This window comes from Podarcis bocagei (assembly GCF_964188305.1).
Source record: "Podarcis bocagei genome assembly, chromosome: 13".
In the NCBI taxonomy this organism is placed as follows: domain Eukaryota; kingdom Metazoa; phylum Chordata; class Lepidosauria; order Squamata; family Lacertidae; genus Podarcis; species Podarcis bocagei.
The window spans coordinates 37,381,077-37,398,354 of NC_138138.1; the positions used below are offsets into that span (position 1 = coordinate 37,381,077).

The 17,278-nt window shown below is 44.9% G+C and overlaps 1 protein-coding gene across 1 annotated transcript; it reads right to left on the reverse strand.

Moving 5' to 3' along the window:
• Positions 1-318: 318 nt before the first annotated feature.
• On the reverse strand, positions 319-10,143 carry SYT5 (synaptotagmin 5). Its single transcript, XM_081168352.1, has 8 exons — positions 9,987-10,143; positions 8,663-8,844; positions 7,696-7,815; positions 7,432-7,599; positions 6,204-6,371; positions 5,171-5,288; positions 3,445-3,578; positions 319-2,432 (listed from the first exon to the last, which is right to left on the reverse strand). Exons 1-8 carry the CDS (start codon positions 10,135-10,137, stop codon positions 2,223-2,225), a joined length of 1,251 nt encoding a protein of 416 aa, XP_081024478.1. The 5' UTR covers positions 10,138-10,143; the 3' UTR covers positions 319-2,222.
• Between the last annotated feature and the right edge of the window lie 7,135 nt (positions 10,144-17,278).

Here is a 17,278-nt window from a genome sequence, read left to right on the forward strand (position 1 = left end):
TGACATCATCAGCAAAAGTATGCTTATAGATGAGTCGAATAAAATGCTTGGTAACTTAGCCTAAAAATGTGTTCCTTTGAAAACTGGACCTCATCTACAAATTGTCATTGGAAACAGATTTAGAACTCTTTTTGCTATCTAAGCTCATTTGCTTGTGAGTTCAGTGGGCAGTTCAACACTGATGTTTACTTGTAGGCACAAAACCTTTGGTAAAAGGATTGTAACTGAGACCAGAAATGATACTTTGTCAAATATTTGGGGTGGGGTGCGAGGGAAATAGAGCGTCCAAATATCAAGATCAAAAGTTCTAGTTGGATGTTTTTCCTTCTTTCTTTTTTAATTCTTAGGCTTCTTTCTTTTTTATTGTGGACTTACTTGGCCTTTGACAGATGTTTTGGCCTAAGTATTTCAGTATTGCCTTCCCTTCCTATTCTGGCTCCATGCAACATGAAAGCATTAAAAAGAAGACCAAAGCACAGAGTCATGCCCAGAATTCAGATTTCAGATTTGGACAAAAGTATTTCAATTCAGAATTTCAAGCCATTGGCTTGCTGGCAATCCCATTTTTAAAATAAAAGTAAAAATCCAGCTATTAATGTACCTGCTAAACAGTTACCCAGCATATGATTAGGTTTTAAACAATAGTTTGTAGAATTACAGAATATTTGCTATAAAACCAATTGATTTTGTATCATTGTCACAGCAAAGGTGTTGTAAACATGTTTCGATCCATGGGAAACCACTGTAAACCAGCTGTAAATCCTATAGATAAATGCTTTTTTTCTCATTTATAAAATGCATCAAACTGGTTGCTAACAAACAGTAAACCCGTTGCAGTTTTATAATAAACCAGTCTTAAGCTTGTAGCAAAAATGTAAACATGTTGTAACATAGCAAAATTATTTTAAGTTGGTTAGTAAATCACTAGTAAATCTGTAGTTAATCTGCTTTAAGTCTACATAAAGCCTATAGCAAATTTTCTCTTGTTTGATACTCATATCAAACATTTCATAAATAAGTTGTAAAGCATGTGCTGTAAAACAGATACATGGTTCTGTCAAAACTGTTATAAAACTCCAAATTAAGTCAATATAAAGTAGAATAAGCTATATATGAACAGCTTAATACGTTGGCTGATGCTTAAATCTCTGTTAACATCAACATCCATAAAACTGTTGTAATTTGGGAAGGGGACACCCTATAGTAAATATATGCTAGTAAACACATCCACAGTAGTTCTCCAATGACAGCTAATTTTTATATGTCAGATAAGTATGTGAACATTTTGTAATAAAATAATTAGGATATACTACAATATGTTTTATACATGAAGCCCACACATAGCATATTTGCAACCTTATCCCGATTAGCTGTTTGAGGCAGTTTCAACTGCAAAGGAGGACCAAATTTGAAATATTTCATAACACAGTAGCCAGAAATGGAAAGCTATTTTAAGCATCTTGTAGAGCCACGGTCAAGTTGCATTTTCAAACTATGTTTTAAAAGATTTCCAGTGTTTTCACCTAAGATCTAGCTTCCTAAATCAGTATTATAATGGAGTGTCCAAAAGTTAATATTATCAGAGAACAGAGTTTGCCGCAACTCTTTTGTAAATCTATTGTAAACACATTTGTAGGCATTGTTTGCAATAGATTTATGTATGAGGTCTAGATTTTAAACATGGCACCAAAGTACAATACCCAAAATGTATATGAAATGGTGTCCTTTAAAGAAACCTGTAATGAACCTATAGTATACTCAGAGGTAAAAAAAGATAAACAGTAGGTTTATTTGAGGCTGGTTTCCCCAAAGATGGCATGGTTAATGTAAAGATCGCTTTGTTACAAAGTCAGCCTGCCTGGCACATAAGGTTCAGCTTTCAAGTGAGAAACCAACCCAAAAATATAAACCTGTGCAAGTTACGTTGTAAGCCTCATAGTAAACCTACAGTAAATCTCTAACCTGTCTTAAGCTGCTAGGTAATCTTCCTTCTTTTTTTTCACACAGTGGATAAAAAACAGAGGGGTGGTTTTTTTCGCTCTCTTGGAGATGTTTCTTTTTTTTTCAACAGGAAATGGCTCTGAGAGAAGAGACAGGCTCACAGGCTCTCCCCCTCCCCCCACACGTGCACATTTTCAGGGGTGCCTCAACCACACACTCCCATTCGCTCTGGACGGGAGAAGCAACTGTTGCCAGATCCTTCGGCCAACAAGGAAGGGGCATCAAGAGGTCTTTATGCCAACCGACACATCCACCTCTTCTTCAGGCTGCAGGGTGTGCCACTGGGCAATGGGTCTCCGAGGATTGGCCAGCATGTCGGACCAATGGCGCAGCTCGGCCCCCGTGGCGTTGCAGCCCACAAAGATCTTCCCGATGGCTTCGTTTTTGCCCAGTTTGTCATAATCCAGGACCGTCAGAACAACCTGGACTTTCTGTGAAAAGGGGGGGGGGGGAAACAGGCACGATCAGCAGCAGAAGAGCAATAGGCGAGCTTAACCCTCTCCCTCCCCACCATTTTCCACCTACAACTCTTCCCATTGTTTACTCTCTCACACAGCTTGGCTTCCAGATGCATCTTTGCCAAATTGCTAGGGGAAAGCACTTGGGGAATGGAAGTGAACAGTTTGTTGGTGTATAGTGGCTGGTAGGTAAAGGATTAAGCATTCTCTGCTGAAAACTGCACCCTCTCCCCACCGCTTTGCCAAAACAATTGGGTCCTTATTATCAGAAGGAAACTTGGCAAGATTTAAGTATTTTTGACCTGGGGCGAGGTTGGGCCATCTAATTTTAACGAGGCTATGTCTTTCCACCTCCTTAAAGCCTGGAGCTTTTCAAAGGGTTGCAACTGAATTGGGGGGCGGTATCTAGAAAAGGCTGGTACATAACCCAGAACTAGCAGATTCTATCGTGATTTGAGGACTGGGTTTCTTTCTACTCACAGGAGCATATGAGGAACACCGTGATTATCAATTATTCTTTTAAGAGTGAGATTGGCATAATTTGTAATAGCAAAGAAGTGTCCTGAATATGTCGAGGGCCTTTCCAAATGTTATCATTAATCCACCCAGAGTGGGGGTGTGGGGAGGATGTGCAAGCATTTTTACAGCCAGAAGGCTCAGAATGAAGAAGGATCCACAACAGCTCAGCACCCAGGCAATAATAATAGCAAGCCAGTTAGCTATCTGAACATGCAGTGGATCAGTGACGAGAAACAGCAAACTAGTTTGCCCAATATGTCCTGACTTGGGCCCAAAGAAATACACAAACTTAGATGCAAACTAACCAGACAGAAACCCCTATGCAGAATTCAGCACTTGTGCATAAGTGTAAAAAAGTAACTTTCTGGCAAGATTGCAAAAAATATTTGTCCACACATCTCTAGTTCAGAATTGGCTGCCTTTGGGTGAAATGGGGGTGGGGGTGGAGAGAAGGGTGGGGGGTTACCTGGATTTGTTCAAATGGCACCTCAAAACTGAACGACTCGTTGTAATAGGGATTCAGTGTGTTTTTCTTAATGGTTGTTTTCTTCTTCTTGATACGTTTCCCTCCTTGCATGAGATGGATTTTAACATAGGGGTCTGGGATAGGAGTAGAAATATATTTCAGAATCACACAGGGGTTCCATTATGCAATGTATTGCGGAAGATCTATGTTCCCATCTCCCCCACCGCTAATGAATTGTGATTTTGATGTCTGTTGAAGGGCCACAGCTAAGAGGTAGTAGAACATCTGTGTTTTATATGCAGAAGGTCCATGGTTCAATTCCAGGCATCTCCAGGTATGGCTGGGAGAGAGCCCTGTTTGAAATCCTAGAGGGCGGCTGCTGGTAATAAGAAGAAAAGCAACAGCCCATCTAGTCCAGCACTCTGTTCTCATAGGACTCAGCTATACAGCTGCAAATAAAACGTTTTAAGTGTGTTGTAAAGTGCAATATACAAATGTGACACTAGATGGCAACCGCGAGTTATAGGCAAATTCAATATATTTTTCAAAATGTTTTTAAAAAAGCATTTTCACACTATTTTTAATATGTGCCTAGATTCCATACTAAGTGGCCACCCAGATGCCCATGGGGTCATGATGATATTTATGCTTTTTATTATTTATATGCCACCCATCTGACTGGGTTGCCCCAGCCACTCTGGGTGGTTCCCAACAAAATATTAAAAACACAATAAAACATCCAACATTAAAAACTTCCCTATGCAGGGCTGCCTTTAGATGTCTTTTAAAAGTCATTTGGTCATATAGTTGTTTATCTCCTTGACATCTGACGGGAGGGCGTTCACGCCACAGCAGACAGTAAGACATACTGAGAAGGCCTAGTTTCCTGTAACTTCAATTCTCGCAATGAGGGAACCGCCAGAAGGCCCTCTGAGCTGAACCTCAGTGTCCGGGCTGAACGACGCTCCTTCAGATATACTGGGCAGAGGTCATTTAGGCCTTTAAAGGTCAGCACCGACACTGAATCGTGCTTGGAAATGAACTGGGAGCCAATGCAGATTCTTCAGGACCAGTGCTATATGGTCTTGGCGGCCACTCCCAGTCACCAGTCTAGCTGCCGCATTTGGGATTAGTTGTAGTTTCCGAATCACCTTCAAAGATAACCCCACATAGAGTGCATTATAGTAGTCAAAGTGGGAGATAATCAGAGCATATACCACTCTGACAAGACAATGCTCAGGCAGGCAGGGTCTCAGCCGTCGCACCATGTGGAGCTGGTAGACAGCCTCCCTGGACACAGAATTAACCTGCGTTTCCATGGACAGCTGTGAGTCCATAGCAACAACACTCTCCTCACCTGTGACTCCCCAGCAACAGTGGAAGTTAAATATTGTCTGTCGAGGATAAGGTTATACTGAGCTGGGAGGGCCAATGCTCTAATTCGGTATACAACAACCACAACCACCAATTAGACCCACAAATATGAAAATATACTTGTAATGCACTACAAAGAAAAAATGCATATTTAAAAAAGAGTAGCAAACCATAATACCACAGCACAACCTGTTATAGATCTGCTTCAGCCATTAAGTCTTTTCCACAAATGCCCCCATTAGTCATAGAAACATAGAATCATAGAGCTAAGTCTTTAGGAAAGGTTTCCAACTAAAAGAAACCCAGGCTATGTCCTGATTCGATTCAGCTTACCACAATGGTGAGTTCTTACCTGAAAGACCCCCCACGTCCATTTTTTTCAGGTTTTTCGCTTCTAGCACAATAACTGTCAGCTTCCCAGCCGTAGGGACATACCGGAGAGAAAAGCAGATGTCTCCCAGCTTCTCGTGCTACAGAGAGGAAAATAGGGCTAGTTTAGAGCGAGGATGGAAGCATCAAGAGCCAATCTCCATATTCAAGGGGTGGGTGGGTGATTAGTTGGCAACCTCCTCCCTGCCATCCACAGGATGCCAATTCTGTGGTCAGGACTCATGTGAGTCTCCTCCTCACAGCCCCAGATGTTGAATCATACAAACTCCACATGCCAGCGAGGTGTAGCGGTTAGAGCGTGGATAAATGAGAGCACAAACTCCACCACTGGCCTAAATTACCTCACAGGTTTGTTGCAAGCAAAAAAAACCCCGGAGAGTGCAGGAGAGCCATATGTGCTGCCTTGAACTCCTTGGTCGGATATTAATGTTAAATAAATTGGATATAAATGTAAATAAATACACAAGTAAAATCATCCCAGCTATCTGATGCCAGCTGTTTATGGAAAAGAAGAAGAAAAAGAAGAGTTTGGATTTGATATCCTGCTTTATCACTACCCTAAGGAGTCTCAAAGCGGCTAACATTCTCCTTTCTCTTCCTCCCCCACAACAAACACTCTGTGAGGTGAGTGGGGCTGAGAGATTTCAGAGAAGTGTGACTGGCCCAAGGTCACCCAGCAGCTGCATGTGGAGGAGTGGGGAAGCGAACCTGGTTCACCAGATTACGAGTCTTACTCGCCCTTCACCCTAAGGTCCCAGGCTGAATTGCAACAATTAAAGCACAATGTTAAAAACTGATTTAAACAATTAAAACACAATGTTAAAAACTGATTTAAACAACTCACAATCACAGAAACGAGGTGGGTCCTACAAGTATCAAAAGCTGGGGTAATAAGCTGTGAGTTCAGAATTCACCGAAATAATATGTAAAGGGCCCCAACTGTGATGTTCAAACCCGCTTTCAGAGTCAGGCACTTCGGAAAGATGGATCCCTACCTCTTCTTTCTCTGCCGACTGCAGGTCCCGCCACTCTTCAATGACATGGGCCAGATCCACCGTGTTCATGGGGATGCGTATCTCACCAATGGCATCGTGCTTGGAGAAGCGGTCAAAGTCATAGACGGCCATGACGAGGGTCTTGCCGCCCAGTTCCGAGTAGGGGACCTAAGGGCCAAACACACAACGGGTTGATTAAATGGCAGACGGCATCGCAAGGGTGCAGAACCTCCCACCTGAGGGTCAAAGGTAACTCTCTGGACCTATCAGGCTCTCAGAACTCACTGCAGGCCCCACCCCCTCTGCTCAGGCCACACCCCCTCACAGGCTCTGCTTTTTGAGTGTTTTGGCCTGGCTGGAAGGCGTCCTTCAACTGTGGTGATGCTTCTTCCTTGCCTGGATGGAGGATTCGAAGGGAGTTAATAATAATAATAATAATAATAATAATAATAATAATAATAATAATAATAATATTTTTTATTTATACCCCGCCCTTCCCAGCCAAGGCCGGGCTCAGAGCGGCTAACAAGCAATAATAAAACAAGTTGAATGATTACAACTTAAAAACAAAATTAAAATACAACATTAAAATATTGAAACATTAAAATATTAAAATGTAGCCTCATCGCAGGAGGAGAAGGAAAAGAAAAAAGAAAGAGAGGGAGGGAATCAAATTGGCTCCAAGCCAAAGGCCAGGCGGAGCAACTCTGTCTTACAGGCCCTGCGGAAAGAAATCAGATCCTGCAGGGCCCTGGTCTCATGAGGCAGAGCGTTCCACCAGGCCGGAGCCAGAGCTGAAAAGCCAATCTAACTTCCTTAGGGCCCGGGACCACTAGGGTGTTGCTATTTATGGACCTTGAGGCTCTCCGTGGGGCATACCGGCAGAGGCGGTTCTGTATTAGTGTCTGGGTAGGCATTGGCTACTGTCCTAAGAAAAAAATTGCATTTTGCCCCGCCCACTTTTGCTTCTGGTCCCGCCCACCACTGATATATGGCCCATGGTAGTTTGCCCTGAGGGGAATGTTGTGTCCCCCTGCCTCTGTGCTATTGGTTGATTCAGTGGTAAAACTGCGTGCGATAGGGTGGGGAGGGAGAAGAGGATCCGCAAAGTATGGGGAGAAGCCAATGGTAAAAAGGGAAGGCGATGGAGTAGATGGGGAAGAAATGCTCAGCCAAGCTCAGGAACTTTGGGCAAGATGGAAGAGGGAACATGCAGATGACAACTTGCCTTAAATGTGAAGGACTCGTTGAATGTGGGGTTGAGGGTTTTGCGGTGCACTTTGGTCTCGTATTTCTTCTTCTTCTCTGGGAGCAGGAAGACTTTGACGTAAGGGTCCGAGGTGCCCCCAATGTCCAAGGCTGGCAGGTCAGCAGCTTGCAGAATGCCCACCACCAGCTAGGGAAAGGTTTAAGAGGAACAGAGGTAAGCTACCTTGCCTTGGATCAGACCACTGGCCCGTCCAACCCAGCTGGCAGCATCGACCATCCCTACCTGGGTGCTTTGGAAGTCATAATCAAGCGAGTACTGGAGTTTCCCCAGCTTCTCCTGGGGCTTTTCTTCCTTGGGCTCCTGCAGCAGAGATGGATCCAAATCTTCTATCTCAGGCTGGACCTGGGAGGGAGAGAGGGAAGGGTCAGAGCAGCCAACAGGGAAGTATTAGCATCAAAGACAGAGAGCAAGCCGCACCATATATTTAAAGTACTCCATGCTCTTTCCCACCCCACAAAAGAACCCTGGGAACTGTAGTTCCCCCTCATGCTGCTAATATTCTCACTGCCCTTAAAAAAACTGCATGTGCTTTTAAGGTATGGTGTGGATCTGCCCAGAAATGTTGATGTATGTAACACAGTACAATCTACAATTCTTAAAACGCGCATGTTGATCAGGTATATAAAATGTATTTTGGAGGCACAGAAGCAAGTGCCTAATAAGGTAAAGGGACCCCTGACCATTAGGTCCAGTCGTGGCCGACTCTGGGGTTGCAGCGCTCATCTCTCTTTATTGGCTGAGGGAGCCAGCGTACAGCTTCTGGGTCATGTGGCCAGCATGACTAAGCCGCTTCTGGCGAACCAGAGCAGCGCACAGAAACGCCGTTTACCTTTCTGCCAGAGCGGTACCTATTTATCTACTTGCACTTTGACGTGCTTTCAAACTGCTAGGTTGGCAGAAGCAGGGACCGAGCAACGGGAGCTCACCCCATCACGGGGATTCGAACCGCCAACCTTCTGATCGGCAAGTCCTAGGCTCTGTGGTTTCCCACAGCACCACCCGTGTCCTTCTATCAAGTGCCTAATAGGCAGTGCTAAATTGATAGCAGTTTTTGTGTAGTTCCCTAGTTAACAGTTTATGTATGGATTATGGATGCATGCATGCAAGTGTGCAAGTTCAGAAATATCTTAGGAAAGCGACGACTTCCCCTGGTGCCAAGAGAGGGAAGCAGCCGCCAGACTTGACTCACCTTGTCGATGTAGCTCTTGCCCAGTTCCTTCACCTCCTTCATGTTGATCTGGGCCTTCACTTTATCTTTGCCTTTCTTGCCTTTCTTCCTCTTGCCACAGCATTTCTTACAGGTGCAGAAGCAGCAGCAGAGAAGCAGGAGGCCGGCCACTATGAGGATGGTGGCCAAAGCCCAGGGCGGGACTGGAGAGGAGCAGAACAGAGGGGCAGAGAAGGTGGGTGAGGTTCAACAGCCTTTCTCTCTTTTTGGATGTAATATATATACAGTGCATCTTCTAAGTTCTGAAAGCATGTTAGTTAATGCAACAATTTTGACATCAGCCCAGTAAAGCAGGTCAAAATTATCATTCCCCCACCCCCATGGCAGAAGGGGAAACAGTGGTTTGCCTAATTACTGGAGGAGTTGAGATTTAATTGTGAAATCCTTTACTTCGGGGGAGGGGGGGACTTTTTCCAGCCTTCCCTTCTTGAGCAACTTCTGTAAGATATTCCACTATAGTTCCTTTTGGTCCTTGAATAAAAGAATCCTAATGTTCCCTGAGCTGAAATGGAACTTACTCCCTAATAAGCATGCTTAGGATATAAGCCCAAGCTTAGTAGTGAGGCCATTTCCCTAAATCCATCCATGAGCCTTCCAAGCTCTTCCTCCACATGGCAGTATCCTCGCAGGTCCTTGCAAGCCTTCCTGCTTTTGTGTCACTGTCACGTTTGGCGGGACACCTCCCATTTCCCCCTTCAGGCCTAAGCTCTGGCTTCTTTCTCCAGAGTTACCTAATTCCATGGAGCTCTGCCTGAAGAAAAATCTCCTTGTCAATTACACATCTCAAAAGGTTCTGCTGATTAGGTTAGCGAAGAATAATACAGGCACCTGGACTGTTATAATGTTATATCCACACGTGGAACAGATATAAAGCATCCATCTCTAGGCCATGGGGCACTAATCAGGGCTATGTATACTTGGCATTAAAACTGTTAGCTAATATAACATCCACACCACACCCTTTAGCTTCAGGGATTTGACCAATCCAAGCCCATATACTTTCAAGCAGAGCTTCACGAAGGGGTTAAACAAACTGGTATTTCAGTACTACATTCTGCAAGCTTGCATTGCTCCACTTGTGCGGAATTAGAGGACACACACAGTCTTTGCGCATTCTCTGTGTGAAAATTAAAACCAAACCCTCATGTTAGGGCCAAGAAACGCCAGTGACTCAAATAGATTAGGCATTGTTTGTGTAATATCTCGATGCCCTTTCAAGCCCGTTTCGTCAGACCCATCCTCCAAGCCGAAATGTAAGCTCAGAAGGTGCTCAAGCTCCACCTACTTGGCAGGTCGCTCAGCTTGTTCATGAACTTGTCTTTCAAGTCAGAAAAAACGTTCTCTTTGGTGGGCATTTCGGTGGCATTGAGGGACGGCTCCATCTGGGACTCTGTCACCTCCGAGTCCACCTTGGCTGACCTCCGGGCTGCATTCATTGTGGAACCTGGAAGACGAGAGAGAGGGAGAAAAGGCTAATTTGTTAACTACTGACGATTGCTGCAAGTGTAATCAGTTAAAAACAACAACAACAACAACAACAAAACCACCCTGTACAGTTTAACACCATTGACCCCATTCCCTAAGGTAGCGTTCCTTCCTCCCTTCTCAGATCCTTTATTTGTTTTCCCATCAAACCTTTGACTTGTCCCTTTATACTTTATACCTAGCTGTAAACAGGTCCAAGTTCTGGAGCTCTGCAATGCATCTGCAAGTCACAAAGTGGTTAGCTTGGTCTCAACTAGGGCCAGGGCCTTTTCAGTACTGGCCCCGACTTGGTGGAAAGCTCTGTCACAGGAGACTAGGGCCCTGCGGGACTTGACATCTTTCCGCAGGGCCTGCAAGACGGAGCTGTTCCGCCTGGCCTTTGGTTTGGACTCAGTCGGACTCTTAGGTTTACCTCCCCTTATGGTTTTCATCTATAGGCTACTTTTAAAATGAGACTGCATTTTAAATTGCATTTTAACCTGTATTTTAAATTGTTTTTGTCTTTCCCCCTATTATGTTTTTACTGTACAGTGGTACCTTGGGTTACATACGCTTCAGGTTACAGACGCTTCAGGTTACAGACTCCTCTAACCCAGAAAAAGTACCTCGGGTTAAGAACTTTGCTTCAGGATGAGAACAGAAATTGTGCTCTGGCGGTGTGGCGGCAGCAGGAGGCCCCATTAGCTAAAGTGGTGCTTCAGGTTAAGAACAGTTTCAGGTTAAGAACAGACCTCTGGAACAAATTAAGTACTTAACCCGAGGTACCACTGTAACTTTACTGGTGTTAGCCATCCTGAGCCTGGCTCTGGCCGGAGAGGGTGGGGTATTAATAATAATAATAACTATTATTATTATTATTATTATTATTATTATTATTATTATTATTATTATTATTATTATATCTTAATAGGCTGCACTACCATCACCTAAGATTGGGGTGGATGACCTTTTTCAGCCTGAGGTCCAGGTTCTCTTCTGGGCAACCTCCCAAGGCCCAGTGATGGGCACAGCCAGAGGCAAAAGCAGGAAGTGCAAGAAACATCACCTTTTTACTACACATACATACACATTCACCCCTCCTTGCCCTCCATGTAGTCAAGCAAGAAGCATTATCTGAGAAGGACAAAGTAATAATCAAGCCTCAGGCTTAAAAAGGTACCACACCCCTGGGGTACAGAAATCCACATGTTCTGGAACCCCAGGGTTTCCCAGGATTTATCACAGAATCCTGCACACACAAAGGCTCCCCATATTGCTCCAGGCATTTGCACTGTATGGATAGACAGAGAGATGCAAGGTGGCGTGGGGGAAATCACTCGGCACAGTCCTGTTTTTGCTGCTCATGCGTTCTCCATAACTGTGAGAAGAACATCCAAAAAACATCCATGCAAAAACTTGCCTGTTTTATCCAGGCTTTTGGCCCTTAATTTGAAAGCTTTTCAAGTATTTGTGGCCTCTTTTAGTTGTGCAGGATCTGCAAGACCTATGCTTAATTTTTAAAAAAGTTTTTATTGATTGTGTTTATTGTAATTGGCTTCAGTATTTCTTTTGCCTCCTGGAAAGAAACTGGGAGCCAGCGCAGATCTTTAAGCTCCGGCAAGATGTGGGTGGCTCTACAAGTCTCTGTTAATAAGCTGGCTGCTGTATTCTGAGCTAGCTAGAGCTTCCAAATGATCTTTCAAGGCAGCCATCCAAGGCATTTGTCTTCTTTCTTGAATAAGCTTAGAAGTGTACAAGGTTATAATAATCCATTATTCATTTTTATTGTTTATTTTTCATTCATTTCCGTTTCCATCCATTCATAATTAGTTCATTCATTTGTTGCTTTTCCCAGTAATTTTGAAAGTAAATTCAGTCAGTCTCCTGCTGCCTATAACTTTAGTAACAGTGTCCAGGGGAGCAGTTGCATTCATCTGTTGCAGCAAAGAGTCTTGTTGCATCTGGAAGACTGACCCATTTATTCAAGTAGAAGCTTTTATGAACAAGAATTGTGTCTGATGAAGTAGGCTGTCACTGTGAATGAAAGCTTACATCCTAATAAATATGTTCATCTTTAAGGCATCACAAGACTGTGCTGATTTGCTCCAGAAGAACTAAAATTACCACCCCTGTGTTACCAAACTCTTTGTTGTTTTATAACTTTGCCAAAACACAAAGGAAAACCCCCAGCTTTCCTGTGAGATAAACTGAAAAGGACTGCTTTGCTCCCTTTTGCAGAGCAAAGAGAAGGGCAAGAGGAGATGTAATGAGGATGATTTACAAATACATCAGGGGGGATTAATACAATGATGAGATGGGGGAACTAGGTAAAATGAGCACATGGATAAAACTATAAACGGTTTCACTCATTGGCTCTCTGGTTTTCTGGATCAGTTGCCCCAGGTTTGCCTATGCAGAATTGTGTTTTGATGTGAGATATTTGGGCAGGGGGTGGGTGTGAAATGCATTAGGTCATTCTGAGCTAAAGTTTCTCAGAATGCGCTTTTGGGGGGTATAATCTCTGACATACCCCTCTCTTCTTTCTCACAGCCTTAGAAAAAGAAAGCCAAAGTACTGCAGAATTCTCTCTGAATATTCTCCATGATTTATTTTGTTATATTAATGTTTTCTGGTGAGTGGGTGGGTGGCTACATACCACTCCCAAGTGCACAATGCTCTGAGCTTTGCTAGGTCCAGTGCACTGTGGAGGGTGGAAAATGGTGGCTACATGGTTAGCACTTGCAATAGCAGCAAAAAGAAGAAGAAGAAGAAGAAGACTCTTGGCATGGGCGGGGCGGGAGGAGGAGAAAAGCTGTGATATTGCCATGGCTAATTGTGAGCCCCCATCCTGAAGAAACTGGGATAATTCATCCTCTCCCTGGAAAAAAAATCACTGAAAATGTCTGTGCCCCCCCCCCCATTTCTCTTCCTTCAATTTGAGAGGCCATCTGTGGCCAGCACTATGTGCAGCAGATTGTGGAAATTGACGTTATTGGTTTTTTTTGTTCTTGTTTTCATTATATGTTTTGTGTTTTTTATATTGCAATTTTTATGTTGTGAACCACCCTGAGTATATGGTGGTATACAAATTTTGATAATAACAATAATAATACTTTGTTTGAAAGCAGTAGCCTGGATCCTTGTGCTCTCATCCAACAGAACGGCAGTGTTGGGAAACCTTAGCCTGAGGGCTGCATTCTGGGAGGCAACATGAAATATATATAATTGTACAGTTGGCTAGCTTCTGCACCCCCATCTCTATCCTCCTGCCAGGCAAGCATGAATCCTTATCCTATCAGGACACATCCCAGCCAGGCAAAAGTACTCGCGAGGAGAGTGCAAGTGAGGGCTGGTAAGCAGTGTGGCTTCAGAGTCCTGAGGGCCACACTGGAAGGTGTGGAGGGCCAGATCTGGCTTCCCCATCCTTGCAAAAGGCTGTAGTGCATCTACATTGCAGAATGGGGGCGTGTTCCTTCTCCTTCACAGCCTTCTTTCTCTCAGCTTCTCTGTCACACACACACGCCCCTCACTCAAAAACAAAGATGCTTCCTTCTGCTGAGAGCCATCTTGCCTCAATGAGGGTTTGGCGAGGGAAAGGAAGACGCAGCTGCCGGGGCGCACGGACTCCCGCGACAGGGAAGCCGCTGATTGGACGGGGGCATCTCCCCTGACGCTTGATGGACAGAAAGGCAACAGCTTGGCGAGGCGGGAGGGAGGGAGAGAGGGGGCGGCAGCCCCTCGGGGACTTTCCTCGTAATCAGGCAGGCAAGCAGGCACGTAACGCAGGGACGCAGCGCTGGATTTCACGACCTTGGAGAGCAGCAGCGCCCGGCGGGCCTGGACAAGTGCGCTATTGATCGCCTTAGCAGAGAGCTGCCCCTCCTCCTCCCCTTTTAAGACACTCCATCTCGTCCTGAGTGCAGCCATCCCTCCTACCCCCCCCCCAATCCCTGCTTTTACTACCTAGCCTTTCCAGGGGAGATCGGAGTCTGGCTCCCAGCCACTCTCCTCCCTTTTAACTCACTAGCCCTCTCGCCCCGCCTCCACCGTGCAAACCACTCAAAATGGCCTTCTCCCTAGATCCCTTTAGCGTGGTAATGATTTCCACTCTAAATAATTAAGTAGGACCGAAAAGAGCTGGGTGCGGAGGACGAGAGGGAGCCCGAGGGAGCGCCAGCCTCGGATTATCATCCCCAGCGCTTGGCCACCGTCTCTCCGCACATCAGATTGACAGGCCGTTTCTCTTGGTTGGACACTCCCGTTTATCTCCTGACAAATAGGCCGGAACGGCCTCGGGATTCGAAAGCAGCAGCCGCCACCCGAATAAATGAATAAAAGAACACAGTTCAAGCACAACTTGCTCCTGGAGGCAGCATTTGAACTCAAGACTCGCGGTCTGCTTTAAAAACAACAACATCCACTTCCCTCCACCATTCTGCATGTGGCTGAAAGGAAAACATGAAAGTGGCACGGAGAGAGCTGTGATTTGACTCTTTGATTGGGGGTTTTAAGGGCGCAGTTCTGATAGCCACTCACGGGGAAATTTACTGGCGTGGTTATTATGCAGAAGCTATATGTGCTTATAGTGGTTATGAGAAAGAGCTGTGAACATGAAAGCCTGCATTTCAGGCTTCAGCTCAGCTACATAGATAGATAAATGGTAATCCGCTGTTAGTATTGATTGCAGATGCTGCTTTCCAATAATAAAAATAAAAATAACACATCAAATGCTAGTCCTACTCAGAGTAGACCCTTTGAAGTTAATGACCTTGATTAACTTAGGAGTCTACTTTGAGTAGAACTGAATACAACCCATGCTGTACAATCCTGGCTTATAGGCAGGGCTTAAAGCAGCTCCTGTTTCAGATATAATGTGTATCTGGCTTAGCAAACCTCAGGCGTATTGCATAAAAATGTGGTGGAAAGAGCAGGGAAAGGGACCATGCAAACACAATGGTTATTCGTGGTCCAATAAACCATGGTTTATTTTACTCACTGAGATCCTTCCATCTGAACTGGGCTTCTGTGTGCAGGAAGAATTAACTACAGTTCAATACACATGTTTGATAGAGAGGGGTGGATATAAGGGCTTTTTTTAAGGAAAAGAAAATGGGAGCTGCATTTAACTCTCCATAGATTCAAAAAAAAGAAGAGAGAGGGTTTTAAAATGTTATTACATAAATGACACTATTTATTTTTATAAGTGAAAGGGATCCAGTTATTTAAATACGCTGTGTGGGCTTGTTCTGACTGCCATGAACAGTGATGTTCACAGTCTATCAGGCACAATTTTACTTTTAAATACTGTTTCGGTTTTGATGGAGAAACTGAACGGAAGGGAAACGGCGTCTGTGGAGCCAGGAAGACACAAAGAAATCGATGGACTGACAGATGTTCTATTTATTATGAGTCGAAAGCTCTGTGCTCTCTGCTCCTGCCCTTCCCATCTCCACCTCCTGTGTCCGCCGCGCATGACAGGCCCTGAAGTCTGTCACCCACCTGCCACACTCATTCTGCCTCCCCGCCTCTGATAGCTCACAGATGGGCTTGGCACGGCTTATGAGCTTCTCCACAGCCCAAATCCTCCAGACATTGTTTCAGAAGCAAGGATTTAACACCTTGCAGCTGCTGTGCAGAGAAAGGGATGCTTGAGTGCAGGAGATGATTCATGTCTTTACCAGGGGGTGGTCTGGAGGCAAGCGATGCAGCTGCCTTGCTGTAGCTACGCAGGTCTGGGCCTCACCTTTCCTCCATGGCAACATGGAAGCAAACGTTCTTCCAGGGAATCTCTCCTCCAGCCGCTGAACAGACCCAGACCTGCTAAGAAACTGCATCCTGCGTCTTCTGTGCTCCCAGACTAACACCCGCCAAGCATCCTGCCATTGCAGCTACACAGGAAGGTGTCTTCTATGGAGTCAGACTATTGAGCCACCCAGCTCAGTACTGTCAACTCTGACTGCCAGCAGCTCTCCAGGGAGGGAACCTCTTCCAGCCCTATGTAGAGATGCGGGGGGCTGAACCCAAGACCTTCTGCATGCCAGGCAGATGCTCTACCACTGAGGCAGGGCTCTGCCCCCAAAGGATCACAGTACCTGCGGTAAATGGGTCTTAGGTAGGGCTGGGTGATATCTGGTTTTCAACTTCTTGATGTACCACCAGCTAAACATCACAATATACTGATATATCACAATGTCTGAACTAAGGATGGAGCTAGGTACAGTGGTACCTCGGGTTAAGTGCTTAATTTGTTCCGGAGGTCCGTTCTTAACCTGAAACTGTTCTTAACCTGAAGCACCACTTTAGCTAATGGGGCCTCCTTTTGCCGCCGCGCCACCAGAGCATGATTTCTGTTCTCATCCTGAAGCAAAGTTCTTAACCTGAAGCACTATTTCTGGGTTAGCGGAGTCTGCAACCTGAAGCGTATGTAACTTGAGGTACCACTGCACTGGCTGGCTTCATGTTTTTCCCCACATTGTGATTTCTGCATAGCACACACACCATGATTTGCAATATACTGCCAGCTCAGAATTATGACACTGATATCACAATATGGATTTCAAACCGGTTTGGGACGATATATCAATATATCACCCAGCTCTAGTCCTAGGTTAGAAACTCTGTTAATGTGATGTGTTACAAACAGTGCTCTAAGCAAAAACAAACATCTCTTGTGGGTCCTGTTGATCTTGGTTCCACAACACTATCTTTTCCCCATATGCATACTCATTCAGCACCAACCTCTCCTATCTGTGGCCAGGCCTCTGTTTTTTCTTTTTCTTTTTTAGAGAAACATATGAAATACAGTGGTACCTTGGGTTAAGAACTTAATTTGTTCTGGAGGTCCGTTCTTAACCTGAGGTACCACTTTAGCTAATGGGGCCTCCTACTCCCGCTGCGCCACTGGAGCACGATTTCTGTTCTCATCCTGAAGCAAAGTTCTTAACCCGAGGTACTATTTCTGGGTTAGCAGAGTCTGTAACCTGAAGTGTCTGTAACCTGAAGCGTCTGTAACCCAAGGTACCACTGTAATATGATATGAGAAATGAATGTACCTCTGAGCATGTACAGAGTGGTTTACTTTCGCCACTGCATCCTCACCACAAACAACAGGAA

Excerpts from the sequence above, each read along its gene's own strand:
- SYT5 (XM_081168352.1), bottom strand. The coding sequence starts at position 10,137 with ATGAATGCAGCCCGGAGGTCAGCCAAGGTGGACTCGGAGGTGACAGAG. Across the intron at positions 6,372-7,431 it reads ACGAGTCCTTCACATTTAAG|GTCCCCTACTCGGAACTGGG; the intron begins GCAAGTTGTCAT and ends TTTGGCCCTTAG. Across the intron at positions 2,433-3,444 it reads TGCCATTTGAACAAATCCAG|AAAGTCCAGGTTGTTCTGAC; the intron begins GTAACCCCCCAC and ends CCCTTTTCACAG.